This window comes from Paramisgurnus dabryanus, chromosome 7, assembly GCF_030506205.2.
Source record: "Paramisgurnus dabryanus chromosome 7, PD_genome_1.1, whole genome shotgun sequence".
NCBI lineage: Eukaryota > Metazoa > Chordata > Actinopteri > Cypriniformes > Cobitidae > Paramisgurnus > Paramisgurnus dabryanus.
In genome coordinates, this window is record NC_133343.1 from 25,588,614 (window position 1) to 25,602,588 (window position 13,975).

At 37.4% G+C, this 13,975-nt stretch overlaps 1 protein-coding gene across 2 annotated transcripts in view; it reads right to left on the reverse strand.

Annotated features, from left to right (window-relative positions):
- gabra5 (gamma-aminobutyric acid type A receptor subunit alpha5) overlaps positions 1–13,697 on the reverse strand; it is a 39,570-nt gene extending 25,873 nt beyond the window's left edge. The window contains exons 1-5 of one of the 2 annotated variants that reach the window (XM_065264549.2): positions 13,036–13,697; positions 12,368–12,455; positions 11,715–11,839; positions 10,705–10,772; positions 9,782–10,002 (exon numbers count right to left, since the gene is read on the reverse strand). In XM_065264549.2, coding sequence (XP_065120621.2) covers positions 9,782–10,002; positions 10,705–10,772; positions 11,715–11,839; positions 12,368–12,453 — 500 coding nt within the window. In that variant the 5' untranslated portion in view covers positions 12,454–12,455; positions 13,036–13,697. The remainder of the gene's footprint in view (positions 1–9,781; positions 10,003–10,704; positions 10,773–11,714; positions 11,840–12,367; positions 12,456–13,035) is intronic. The other variant, XM_065264548.2, reaches the window with a different exon arrangement.
- Between the last annotated feature and the right edge of the window lie 278 nt (positions 13,698–13,975).

Here is a 13,975-nt window from a genome sequence, read left to right on the forward strand (position 1 = left end):
GCATGAAAATTGAAAATTGTTCTTGAAATTTGCAGGAATTTTATATCTGTCACATATAAATAATACTTGCCATTTTAAATCTATTTTAAATATTTGTATTGTTTGTTAATTCTAAATAGCTACAGATGATTGTCATCATTATTTATTATGTATATAAATTGTTATGACTACTAGTACAGTATATTCTATAGTTTAGTAATATAGTAGTAATTCAAATGCATTGGTAAACTACATATATACTAAACGCTTTTTAGAATAAAGGCACAAAAGTAGTCATTGGGGTGGTACCCTTTCATAAAGTATGCATTTGAACCTACAAGTTGCATATTAGTATTGGTACATTCCAAATGAATACATATCTTTACCCACTGTAAACGGGACATATTAGGACCTTTTAAAAGTTACCACCCCAGTGACAGCTTTTGGTTTTTTTCTCTAAAATGGAAAGACACTAAGACCTATATCAGAATTAGCTTATCAGGTCTGATGATGTTAAAAAAATCTTTGTATTTAATCTAGCACAATGTAATATGAATCAGATATGAATTTTGGCTGAAACAGCTATCCAACAGCGCCATCTAGTGGGCCGAACAGTAAATACAATTGCAATACTTTTATAAATACAGTTTATAAACCGAGAAATCTGATGCTAAACACATTAAATGTGACACAAATAAAACAATCTGTTTTATTATCTCCGAGAGAGCCCATGAATCTTTTATGATTTTAAACATTACAATACAAGGGGATAGTTAAAGGGATCGTTCACCAAAAATACTTCTCCTCTAAATCTGTATACTGAGCAGAAAGGAAGATATTTTGAGCAATGTTTGTACCAAATCGATTTTGAGGACCATTGAATTCCATACAATTTTTCTTTCCTACTATTGAAGTCAACTGTGCTCCTGTTTCAGGCTTAGTTACAAATATCTGCCTTTATTTTCAGCAAAACAAAGACATTAACAAAACAAGAACAGCATCACATGATAATTGCCAAAATATTTTAGTTAGCAAAACAACTTAATCGATGAGCTAAGCACAATACAGAAAATTAAGCTGCTCGGTTGCAGCCTTTTTAAAACAATGTTTTTGATCAACGTCTTCAGCTAAAGCAAAAGTCATTAGCAAGGCCATTTACCGAAGCAATTGTGGGAGGCCAGGGAGGATCACAGCTAGCATTACCATAATGGCCAGCTTATTATGCCACACTGTACCCATTATGCCCCTCGCTCTCGAAAGTTCCTGCTTTCCATTCGGTGCTTTGGTGTAAGCAATGCAATAAGATGCAAGCATTGACCCCAGACTACAGCATAATGAAGGGCCCGATACTGCCACAGAGCCGTAACTGTTTAAAAACTCCATCATCAGCAGCTGAAGAAGAGGCCAGAGTTGAAGGGCCCGTGGTTGAATCGCTGACTGGAAACCCTGTGAGAATGTAATTAATGGGGCGGGACACACGAGGCGCTGTTCCCTCACTTAATCAGTACAGGGCCTTCATCTCTGACAGCTCCGCGATGAGTCGCTGTACTGAAAATGAAAGCCTGTCCTCTAAACTCAACCTCTATTCCCCCAGCTCGCACAACTTTATCAAAACCAGCCATATGGGAGGAGAAGGGGTCTGTATGTACTTACTGAACAGAGTTAGTGCTGAGGTCAGCAATGCTGGATGTGGAGAAGAAATGATGTGGCAGCAGGGCCATGATGAACTGTGAGCGTTCAGAGCTTTATCCTGACTGTGAGCTTTGTTTGGTCTGTGATAGTCCATTAAAACTATTTCCCGTCTGTCCGCTGGCTGTCTTTCAAATTTTTCATAAGAGTTCTGTATGAATTGATTCTGTGGTTTTAATTGTGGCTGATTCAATGCTAAAGGAATATTACGTTACAAATACCAGGTCGTATTAAATAACGCATACATTTTAAATACTATACAGCTATTTCTTTGCTAAATTTTATTTTATGTATTTTTTCGTTTAAATTATTCTGTACAGTGGACACAAAACAGGTCAATGCCAGAAATGTGTTACTTTTTTTTGTTGTTGTAACTGGTCTTTCTTTTTGTAAAAAAAATACTGAAGGCTTTAGATGGGTTTTTACAGACTGGGTCACACATGTATTATATTATGTATACATATGAAGAGTTCAAATGCAAAAGCTCTTGATGCTGGCCACACACGTGAAGATTTTAAGCCCGATTTGCACCCTCGGTGATCGAAAGGGGGCATGGCCCGATGAATGTTTTACCACAGCCGTTTTTTTGTCCCCCACCAAAAAAACCTCTGGTGTGTGGTGCCATTGCAATTATTTTCTGTTCCTGATCGCATTGGAGCCTCCCCGATACCATATCACATCAAATACACTCACCTAAAGGATTATTAGGAACACCTGCTCAATTTCTCATTAATGCAATTATTTAATCAACCAATCACATGGCAGTTGCTTCAATGCATTTAGGGGTGTGGTCCTGGTCAAGACAATCTCCTGAACTCCAAAAAGAATGTCAGAATGGGAAAGAAAAGTGATTTAAGCAATTTTGAGCGTGGCATTGTTGTTGGTGCCAGACGGGCCGGTCTGAGTATTTCACAATCTGCTCAGTTACTGGGATTTTCAGGAAAAAAGGCTAGAATTTGCACGAGCTCACCAAAATTGGACAGTTGAGACTGGAAAAATGTTGCCTGGTCCGATAAGTCTCGATTTCTGTTGAGCCATTCAGATGGTAGAGTCAGAATTTGGCATAAACAGAATGAGAACATGGATCCATCTTGCCTTGTTACCACTGTGCAGGCTGGTGGTGGTGGTGTAATGGTGTGGGAGATGTTTTCTTGGCACACTTTAGGCCCCTTAGTGCCGATTGGGCATCGTTTAAATGCCACGGCCTACCTGAGCATTGTTTCTGACCATGTCCATCCCTTTATGACCACCATGTACCCATCCTCTGATGGCTACTTCCAGCAGGATAATGCACCATGTCACAAAGCTTGAATCATTTCAAATTGATTTGAACATGACAATGAGTTCACTGTACTAAAATGGCCCCCAAAGTCACCAGATCTCAACACAATAGAGCATCTTTGGGATGTGGTGGAACGGGAGCTTAGTGCCCTGGATGTGCATCCCACAAATCTCCATCAATTGCAAGATTCTATCCTATTAATATGGGCCAACATTTCTAAAAAATGGTTTCAGCACCTTATGGAATCAATGCCACATAGAATTAAGGCAGTTCTGAAGGTGAAAAGGGGATCAAACACAGTATTAATATGGTGTTCCTAATAATCCTTTAGGTGAGTGTATTTTTTTATTTACGACTCTTGATGACTCTTGGGCTGCCCCGGACATGACAGCTTCAATAGCCAATAAGAGCGTGCAAGCTTTAACTGGATGTTGCATTCTTTTATGCAGTAGCTAAAACAAAACACCCACAAACATGACATGAGAAAGAATTGAGAAAGGAACAATAGCACTATGGCAACAGTAGTGCTTTTTATAATGTGTTATGCAAGAACTACCACAACATTTGTTATTCTCAAGTCACGTTTGATCTCACATTTCTGTGAAATCTGGCTTTACTTTGAAATTGTTATTAAAGTCATCACATGCGTAATCTTGCGGTCTGGTCGTATCATCATATCGTGTGTGTTTTCAGGATTATATTTGTTAAAAATCATTTCAAACTGTACTTTGGGTCTGTGGTCACCCATGGATTTAAAACTGGTTGAGATTCTAAAATTGTCCAGTGTGTACTAGGCCTAAGTGTGTCTGACACGTTGAGCATTTTTTATCAGCGTCTTGTGTTTAGATTTAACAATTTCACTTTAATGGCAATAAAAAGGTTATTAGTCAGTAAGTGAAATGTCTCTTTAGTTATTTCATTATTATTTAACAAATGTTACTTTTGTTGCAAAACATGCAGAAAAAAATTCTCCAGTTAATCTTCACCATCCTATCTGAGTAAAGGTAAAGGTTTAGAAATGCAGTCAATATCCTTATATATTCAGTAAATCTCATTTAAAGGTGGGGTGCATGATCTCTGAAAGCCAATGTTGATATTTGAAATCACCTAAACCAGCTAGTGCAGGGGTCCCCAACTGGCGGACCCCGGTCCGAATCCGGACCGCGAGATGCGTCCATCCGGACCGCAAAGACTTTTAACACAATAAAATACATAAATAGCAAACGCTATTTAACGTTATTATAAAATCCTATTTATATCAGGCACATATATGGTCAGCCCAGTAGCGCTATATGGGTCCTACATAAACACAGGTTTCGAGTGCGGAGCCAGCGCGAACATTCACAGACAGGTGTGCAGGGAAGAAAGCAGAGAGCCTAATCTTGCTTGCGAGTCTGTTGCGGTTGTCAAAAGTGGGGACATTAAACACCATTACGAAACTAAACAAAGACACGTTGAAGAAACTTACCCTCAGCAGTCCGAGGTAAGGGTGCGAAAAATAAATGAACTAAAAGCCCAGTATGAGCGACCCACACTCACTCATTGCCAAACAACGAGCTATGCGTCATCGAGCCATCTATGAGTGTTCACTGAAAATACAGTGGATTTAAGGAAAGCATAACAAGCCCTTTACAGATGGGAAAATAATAAAGGAGTGCGTGGATGCTGCATTTTTGGCTCAACGTATAGTTGCGAGTCAGCATTCTCAACAGTTAACATTATCAAAAGTAAAAACATGTCAAGAATGATTAATGAGCATAGTTTTTTTGACTAGGACTTTTTATTCTTTCGTCTTTTGAACTTATTTACATTTTTATAAACTTGAAGGAACAGTACAAATTAAGAGAGAAATGTTTTCCTGCACTTTTTCAGTTTTCCAAAACTGGCAGTTTACTTTTACCTGTTTGTGTTTATGAATGATATTGATGATGATCTTTTACCAGTGCAACTTGAAGCAGCTAAGCAGAACTTAGTTAAGTACAGACAATAAATGAGAATGAATGTAACATGTGATATGATTTGATTAAGCCAGAGAGGTTTGTATTCATTGATTGTGATTGTAATTCTCAGTTTAGCAGAAAAGTGCATGTTAGTTTTCCTATTAAGTTGTTATGTGGAAATGAATGTGTGTTTTGCAGATTTAGAGATGAATGCATTTTGCACTGTTCCCTTCATATTTTTGTCAGACATTGTTACTGGATAAATTTAGATATTTTGTACCAAGCAACTGAAAGGACATACAGTAACAGAACAGCTTTAAAATGAAATCCATTTTGTGAAGGATTATTTATGCTTATACATATGAAGAAACATTATTCAATATGCTTGATAACACTATATTTTGTTCAATAAAACAAATATTTACACTAATTTCTTTAGTCTGGCGAAAGCAGTCGATTTATGTTTTTACGTCCGGACCTCGGCTGGTGCGGAGGGTTCATTTACTGGACCTCCACCAATTTTAGTTGAAGACCCCTGAGCTAGTGGTTCCCAAATTTTTTAAGCGTGTGGCCCCCCTTGTGTACGGTGCATTCCTTCGCGGCCCCCCAAAGAAAATTTGTGACGGTTCTAGGGAGGGGCCAGTGCCCCTGTGACAACAAGCTTGGACCCCCTTGTGGCCCCCCTAAATGTGGGGTGTGAAATTATTTTTACAAATTTCGTTGTTTTTTACATCCGTAATTAGACAGTAGCATAAACATGGTATTTGGCATGTTAATGTCTTTAGTGCACACTACAAAAAATGATTTTCAAGAAAAAAATCTTAGTATTTTTGTCTTGTTTTCAGTAAAAATATCAAAAAAAAAATCTTAGTTTAAAAGTCTAGTTTATAGATCGAAAATATCAAATTTAAGTGATTTTATGCATAAAACATGTATTTAGGGTTTAAGAAAAAAATGTAAGATTTTTTTCTTACCCCATTGGCAGATTTTTTGCTTGTTTTATGCACAAAATCACTTACATTTGATATATTTAGTTTAAAAATTACACATATTAGACTTAATTTTTAGATATTCTTACTGAAAACAAGACAAAAATACTACGATTAATTTTTTCTTGAAAATCATTTTTTGCAGTGCAGTGCAGAAAATAATATGACAAGAATAAGGTCTAAATGTAACTGGCCCCTCTAACAGTACAACTGGCCCCATATTGCCCCCCCCAGTTGAAATGGTCTAGATCCGCCACTGCAAAAAAACTGTTCTAAAACTCAACATTTTAATTAAAAAAAACATTAAATTATACAAAAAAGTAGTGCTTTTGGTTAGTAGCCTTACTTTTTTAGGTTTAATTACACAGAATTCATGATAAATTAATGTATTTCATAAAATGTCATAAAACTGGGGCCCCCCTGGCACCATCTCGCGGCCCCCCTGGGGGCCCCGGCCCCCAGTTTGAAAACCACTGACCTAAACAAACCCAATAGAATCTGGAACTTCTTTTGATAGACCTGCCCCACACATATGCAACCCAGGTAACGATGTCAGTTAGAAGACACGCCCCTTACTGCTGATTGGCTACAAGTGTGTTTTGGTAATCGGCCTAATTTCCCCTTTTCCAAAGTGTTTTTCAAAATCATTTACCCTGCCTTTCACTGGGTAAAAATACTCTTGCACCGTGACGTGCGTGCAACGTCGTTCATAAAAATTTTCTTCCATGCACTTAGAGGACTTTGCTGAAAAATCATTGAGGAGGTTAACGAATTATGCAAAATTAGCGCTATTTCCTAATGGCCTGAAGGATTTGAAGGGAAAGTATTTGATGAATACATGCTGAGAGCATTTCGGTTAATATCATTATTTCGTTTTTGACAGAGATAACGTTAGTGGCTTATGCATTGGGGCTCCTAAATTTTGGGGCAATATAGTCTGTTTATGCATTTGCCATTGCAGTTCATAGAAACCACTGAAAATTCTGAGTATCACATCTGGACTTAGTATTCACGTACACATTTAAAGCCGACTGCTATGATGAAAACTGTGAAGAATCTGTGCTATTATTGAATGACTTTATTGAACAGCTTGCATGCTTTTATCTTTAATTTATACTTGCAGCTTCTACTGCTTGCCTACTGCACCACTTGTCCCAACATTCATATGACGTTATTCAAAACAAAAAAAGGCAGATCCTTCAGAAGATTTGACGTTTTCTAGAACATCTCCCGTCTCATAACCTCCTTTTCAACGCTAATAAAAGCCCATAGACTGCATTCCACTTTTAGAATGTGGGTGGTGAAACACTTTGCCCTGCTTTTTCATGCCAGCCAAGGTTCTTCTTCTCTCCATCTTAGAAGGAAAGAGAAAAAACTACCTCTGATGGCTTTTCCGGAAACAATGTGTGCATTAGCGAGTGGTAAAAGGCCCTTTTAATGGTTTGCACTGTGAGGAAATGCAACACTGGGCAGAGTTTATCATAGGCAAGCTACAATAGCTCCGACATCGATTTCTAAATGACATGCTCTGAGTCATTTCCTTCTAAGAGTCATTAATGTCTGACTGATGAGATCGCTTTCAATCTACATGACAATGTGATCACGAAAAAAAGACGTTCTATTTAAGCCTTTATCAATTGAAGGATTTTGTACTCATTTGTAATATAAAGCGCAGAGTAGCTACTAAAACGACACTTTGTAAACAGCAAATGCATTTTGCAGTATTAAAATGATGCATCTTTTGGCCTTTTCACTTACTTTATTTTAGATCCCTGCTCTGTGAAATCTAATTTCACCCATTACCTCTGTTACCAAATCCCCTTTTGTATTTAAATTTGAGTTAATAAAAGCTAATAACTCGTTGCATAATGGATTAGCGTAGCTGTAACCTCAGAGAATAAAGCAGCTGACTAACTAACACTATTATGATCGTGCTCCTCAGCATCCAGCACTTAGTGAAGCGGTTTCCACAACAGAGAGGATTCGGTATTGATGCCATTCTCGAACAACAATAGCGGCTTTTATGCAGCCCTAACACAGCAGTGCACAGTACTTGGCAGAGAAGATTGTGCTGATGCTGATGGTAGCGCGGCGAGCAGAAACCGTGTGTGTTTGAATGCGAGTAAATGCGTGCTCGCTCCCCTCCGCCCTGCTAGTGCGAGTAATGGAGCAGACAGTCTGCGAAGAACGACTCAACAACAGGGGTGTAAACATACAGCCGCATGCCCTCTTTCTCCTCTTTCTTTGTTGTTTCTTTTTTGTCTCACCCCCCACTCAACCTTATTTGGCCCAACTCACAAAGGCCCAAGTCACAAAGTTCATTCGTCCAACCGACATACTGTAGAGGCGCCGCCGTTTTACGCAATAGGCTACGGTATTAATCGCCATGATACCATGCTGTTTAAACTACACTGAAAAAAATACGCTGGATTTCCTAAAAAAAAATAAAAATACATGTTTTACATGAAATTTTAAGCAATTTAAGCAATTGCAATTTTTAAGTATAAGTTTTACATGGAATTTTAAGCAATTTTTAGCAACTGCTTACAATTCCATGTAAAATGTAGTTAAAAAAGTGGATGCAAAAATGATGCATTATATTTAAGTAAATACAGCCTATTATTTTTAGTCCACTGCCTAGTTAGTTATATTTACTAAAATAATTCAAGTAGGTTCAACCAAAAATTATTTATTTCATTTCCTTCTTACAAACTTTACATAATAAAATTTTGTTGAATTTACTAAATAATGTGTTCATTTAGAATTACTCCCCTTTTTGTGTTATGTTTACTAAAATTTGGTTAAAAAACAAGAATTAATTATTTTATTTTATTTAGATAAATATTTAATTAAAAATCACAAAATAATTTTTTTACAGTGTAAGAATTCACCGTTACAAAATTTCTGTGCCGATACCGATATTCGATTGCTTTGAATTTTACGTATTACATTTTTCTGTCCCTTTTGATTGCCAGGATATAATCTGCACTGATCATCGGCTGTGTTTAATCTTTTTCTCGATGTCCGATAGAAAAAAATGCTTTTAACTGCACTGAAAAAAATAATATGCTGGATTTACAAAAAAAAAATGTATATATAGTGCATGATTTTGCACCCAATTTTAAAAGTAAGTTTTACATGGAATTTCAAGCACTTTAAGCAATTGCAATTTTAATGTAAGTTTTACATGGGGTTTTAAGCAGTTTAAGCTTACAAAAAATGTAAGCGATTGCTTAAAATTCCATGTGAAAAAAAAGAGGGACGCAAAAATTATGCACTATATTTTTTAGTAAATTCAGCGTCTTATTTTTTACAGCATGCTTATGCCAATTATAGACCTAAACATTGGTTCACACCTACTTAAAACATAAATATTGTTGTCTACACTGTCAGAAAAAAATGTCCCTAGCTGTAACAGGGGCAATTCCCTTTCAAAAAGTATGCATTTACTGTACACCAAAAAAGGTCATATTAGTACCTCCGAGTTACATATTGGTACCAAAGAGTGCATATTAGTACCTCAAAGGTACATTTTGGTACCAAGATGGGACCATTTTTTTCTGAAGGGCAAGGAGGAACATTCTTCTGTTATTGCTATGCTACTGCCAAAGACGTAACCTCTTGTCGAAAAATCTTAGCTTAAGCAGTGTCACGCTATACACTCCCACTGAGATTGTATGGTGCTGAACATGTGAAGCATAGTGTGTGTGCGTGTGTGCTTAACCCATCTGTCAAATGACAAAAGGGTTCACCGGGTCAAAATATGGGTGAGGAGGTCATAAATGAAATGAAGTTGAAATTTACAACTCCCCTTCACATAACTACTCACTACCCTTCAAGCAAACGGCCCTTCACGTGCTGTAAAATGACAAGGATCTGTAAATATGACTTCTAACTGGTACCTCATGGTGTATAGCAATGTCCCATCATCCTTCAGTCTCAGCAGCTTGTTGGGGGTGGTCATGTTGTGGGCAATGGATTTTTTGCCGTTGAGGAAAAAGGTGTCGGGGGTCCAGATGTTGCTGGCCAGCAGGTTATTCAGAGGTAGCATCTCCATTGGGCCCTTAAAACGCAAACGTTCGTCTTTCCAGCTTTGACGGAAAAATACGTCGATGGTGTACTCCTGCGTTGGGAGGAAAACAGCTGTGTCATGTAGTTTGCATCTGAAGGCATGGAGATGAGAGGTGAAGACTAAGGTCATTCATAGTATAGGCTACTTAGGAAGAAGAGGGCCCAGGGGAGAAATGACCTAATCATATACATTATTACAGCCTTGTGAATTTAAACTATGGCCTTTTCTAAAAGCAAATCCATCACTAGATATAAACTAGGGAGGCACCGATACAAAATTTTTGTGCTGATACAATATTCAATTACTTAGAATGATATGGATAAATACTAATCGTTTTGCTTTTTACTACTTGTTTCAAATTATGTCATAAAATCCAAGCATACAAACGTCAATTTTGTTATTTAATTCAAAATAATCAGTATGCAGTATATAATCTGTCCGGATCATCGGCTGTTTTTAAACAATCGACCACAATCTGATAAAAAATGCTTATCTGCCGATACCAATTATAGACCGATATATCGGTGCATCCCTAATATAATAATATAATATAATTGCATCATTAATCTGTTCATCAGACACCTAGGATAATGGGTTTTAGTCCTACAGCAGTAAATGTTGCAGAGGTGTATAGGAATGAAAGAGATTGAGGCAGGGTTTAATGAAGGAGGTCTTGATGAAATGGAAACTGGAATGGGAATTTCCAGCTGTGAAGTCTAATGAATGTAGAAAGGATATGGTTCAACTACTTACCATTTCTGTATCAGACACTGGCCCAAAGCTGGTGACGAAGATGTTGGTCTTAATTTCTGTCACTTTCTCTGAAATGCCATATGCAGATTATGATTAATTCATTTTATAGTTGGCCATTTACATTCACTGGTGCTGTACATAATGTCTTTAACAAAATTGGTAGATGACCCTACCTGTGAAATCCCAGCTAAAGTATTTTTTTGTGATTTACATAATATCATCCTACATAATGTAATGAACAATATAACTTTAATATTGACTGAGTAAGATCATGTCAAAGATTGAAATCAATGTAATATCAATGATTGAATGAAACGTTGATGCTCCTAATCTCATAATTAGATTATATATGAAATATGCTAAACTGTGCAAAACTGAACTGCATGTATTCTTTGATTATGACATATTTGCCATCGATTTTTTTTTTATCTCATTGCACTTTTCAAAGCACTAAATCAAGACATTAAAGTGCTGCCGCAATAGTTTTGAGATGTGCTCTTTTGATTTCCCTTACACATACAGTAAATAAAAAGCCCAATGTTTTTTTTCTCGCTTTCTGCCATCATGCCCTTCTTTGGCCCTCGGAGAACAATGAACCTGCACCCTTTGAAAAGAACGATAGCTTTTCTCAAGGTCAACAGACACATTTGTGTCCTCTCTCTCCTTCCCTCCACCTCTGCCTCTCGCAACACTGCAATTGAGAGTGCCGGGAAATTGTGGCCGTTTGATTTTTTTTTTACAGAAGACCAGGCAATTTCAGCCATTACTTATCACTTCTGCTCTTTGCAAACATCTCCGCAAGATATTTTTCTTCTCTGTATCTCTGTTGGTGGATTGAATAGAAGCAGCAAATATTTGTTTTAAATGAAAGTCCTTCATGCTGATGGAATGTGCTGGCATCTGACGATGCCTTTTCAGAATAACTAGCAAAGGTCAATGCCAGACATAAACACGCAGGGACAAAGCACGATGATGTTTCGAGATAGAGATGGTATCTAGGCAGAGCTTACCTCCTAGCCCAGGTCGCAGTCTGTTATCGTAGCCATCCAGTAATCCATCTAGGATCCGTGTGAACACTGTGATGTTATCATTGAGCTCTGACTCTTTAGGGGTCCCTGTAGTGGACTGGGAAAGGCTGACCACACAAAACGAATAACTAAATTTAGTACAGAGAATGAATAAGTACGACCATTAAAGGGATAGTTCACCCAAAAATGAAAATTCTGTCATTGTTTACTCTCTCTTATGTTGTTACAAACCTGTATACATTTCTTTGTTCTGATGGAAGATATTTTGACGAATCAAAATCATAAGCCCCATTCACTTGCATATTATTCTTTTATTTTACTATGGATGTCAATGAAGCTTATGATCGGTTACACGTCCCAAAATATCTTCCTTTGTGGTCATCAAAACAAAGAAATGAATACAGGTTTTAACAACATGAGAGTGAGTAAATGATCACATAATTTTTATTTTTGGGTGAACTATCCCTTTAAATCTGATTCATTAATTGTTTCAGAAGTATGATCTAAAAATGCTTTGTTTAGGATATGATACAATCAATCACATTAAACTTACATTAACTGATCCGCAATAACAAAAAAGGAAAACATGGAGTGAGAGACCAAGAAAGAGAAAGATCAAGATTGAAAATCTATACCTCAGATGGCAGGTGAAAGTCATAAAAACAACAACACCGACCCACAGACTTCTCATTTTGGTGCTGCAGTGTTGTCCATATCCCATACCTGCAAAGAGTCCATACAGAGTAATTTACACCAGGACTGAAGAGAAGACTGTATCATTGATAATCTGATAATATTCTGAAACTCATACGTATGATGATGACGTATTTATCATAAAAAATAGGAAGTCAGAGTGTATTCAAAATCTTTTAAAAGAATCACTGTTTAATAAATGTAGGTAATGAAATACGATTGATGATGAGACTTTATACATCTATACACGAATAACAATTTTAAGCACTTTATAATATATTTTAAAATATTAAACATTTTAAAATATTAATAATAATAGTAATTGTTAATTATTTTAATTGCTGGCTTCATTTCAAGAATCCACGCTACGTCTAAGAAACATTTATTTATTATCATATCTCTTAAATACCAATTTGGTGCGTTTCGTTACGGTCGTTTGTACAGTAAAAGCAGTTATAGCGTTGAGTTTGCACCATCTGTAATTCTCAGTTTTTAACAGCCTCTGGCGTATAAACTTGTCCAACTCACTATTGGCATTTATAACGAGTCCCGGAAAGCAGACTTCAGGTAAAATATATACTCCAGGTAGTGTAAAAAGCTCGTATCTTACCTCAAATACCTGAATGGTGCAATGGATAGAAGAACCGCAACGAATTCCTCTTGAAGCACTAAGCAAAATCCCGCAATGTTCAGTTTTTACGGCAGCAGGGCGATGCGTTGCTCTTCACATACATCCAGTCAGACTTATTGTTCTGCTGCAGAGAAACCATTCCTTTCCTCCGCATCCCAAAAACATCTTCATCACTCCTAAATCCAATTGAACGACAAAAAAAAGCAGAAACCAGCTCTTTAAACAGTCTTACTTCCCCTTCCCTTATAATACAGCACACCGTGACCGTTACTTTTCCCCTTTGTCCGTCTACATCGCACTCTGTTGTACGCTATTATACGTATCTCTCAACGCGTCTCTACACGTTGAAGCGGTCGATCGTACGTCGCTCTCTCCGCTCGCGCTCCACTGTCACTCGTTCATATTTGGTACCGAAGTAACCACACGTCACCTCCGCTCGAGCTGCATAATGACCCCCCGAGGGAAATATTTAGGGACCGGCGGGGTTTGAAACTTATCCGTTTAAGCTGATCTAGAGAAGAGAGCGATTGCCCCGTGCGATAAATGCATGGACTGTGGAAAACGAGCGGATTTCCCAACAAATAGTGCTTACTAGGCACTTCGCGTCCCCGTGCATTACCCGTGCGCAGCTCCCCTGAGACATTGAGAATCAGTTAATGAAGAAAGCGCAGCTTCCTCTGGGGTGCACTTAGGACCAATATACTGTATAGCCTATATATCCGAAGGGGGGTCATTTAATGTTTAAATATGTCAGATTTGTTCATTTAGGTATTTTGATTAGTTAATTTTAAGAATTTAAATATGCATGCACTCACTGTACATATGCTACAGTATGTACATATATGTACAGTAGGCCTATTTATGTATGTATTAAGGAAACAACTAATGGGGTCAGCAGGGATACATGCTTTGATTTAGG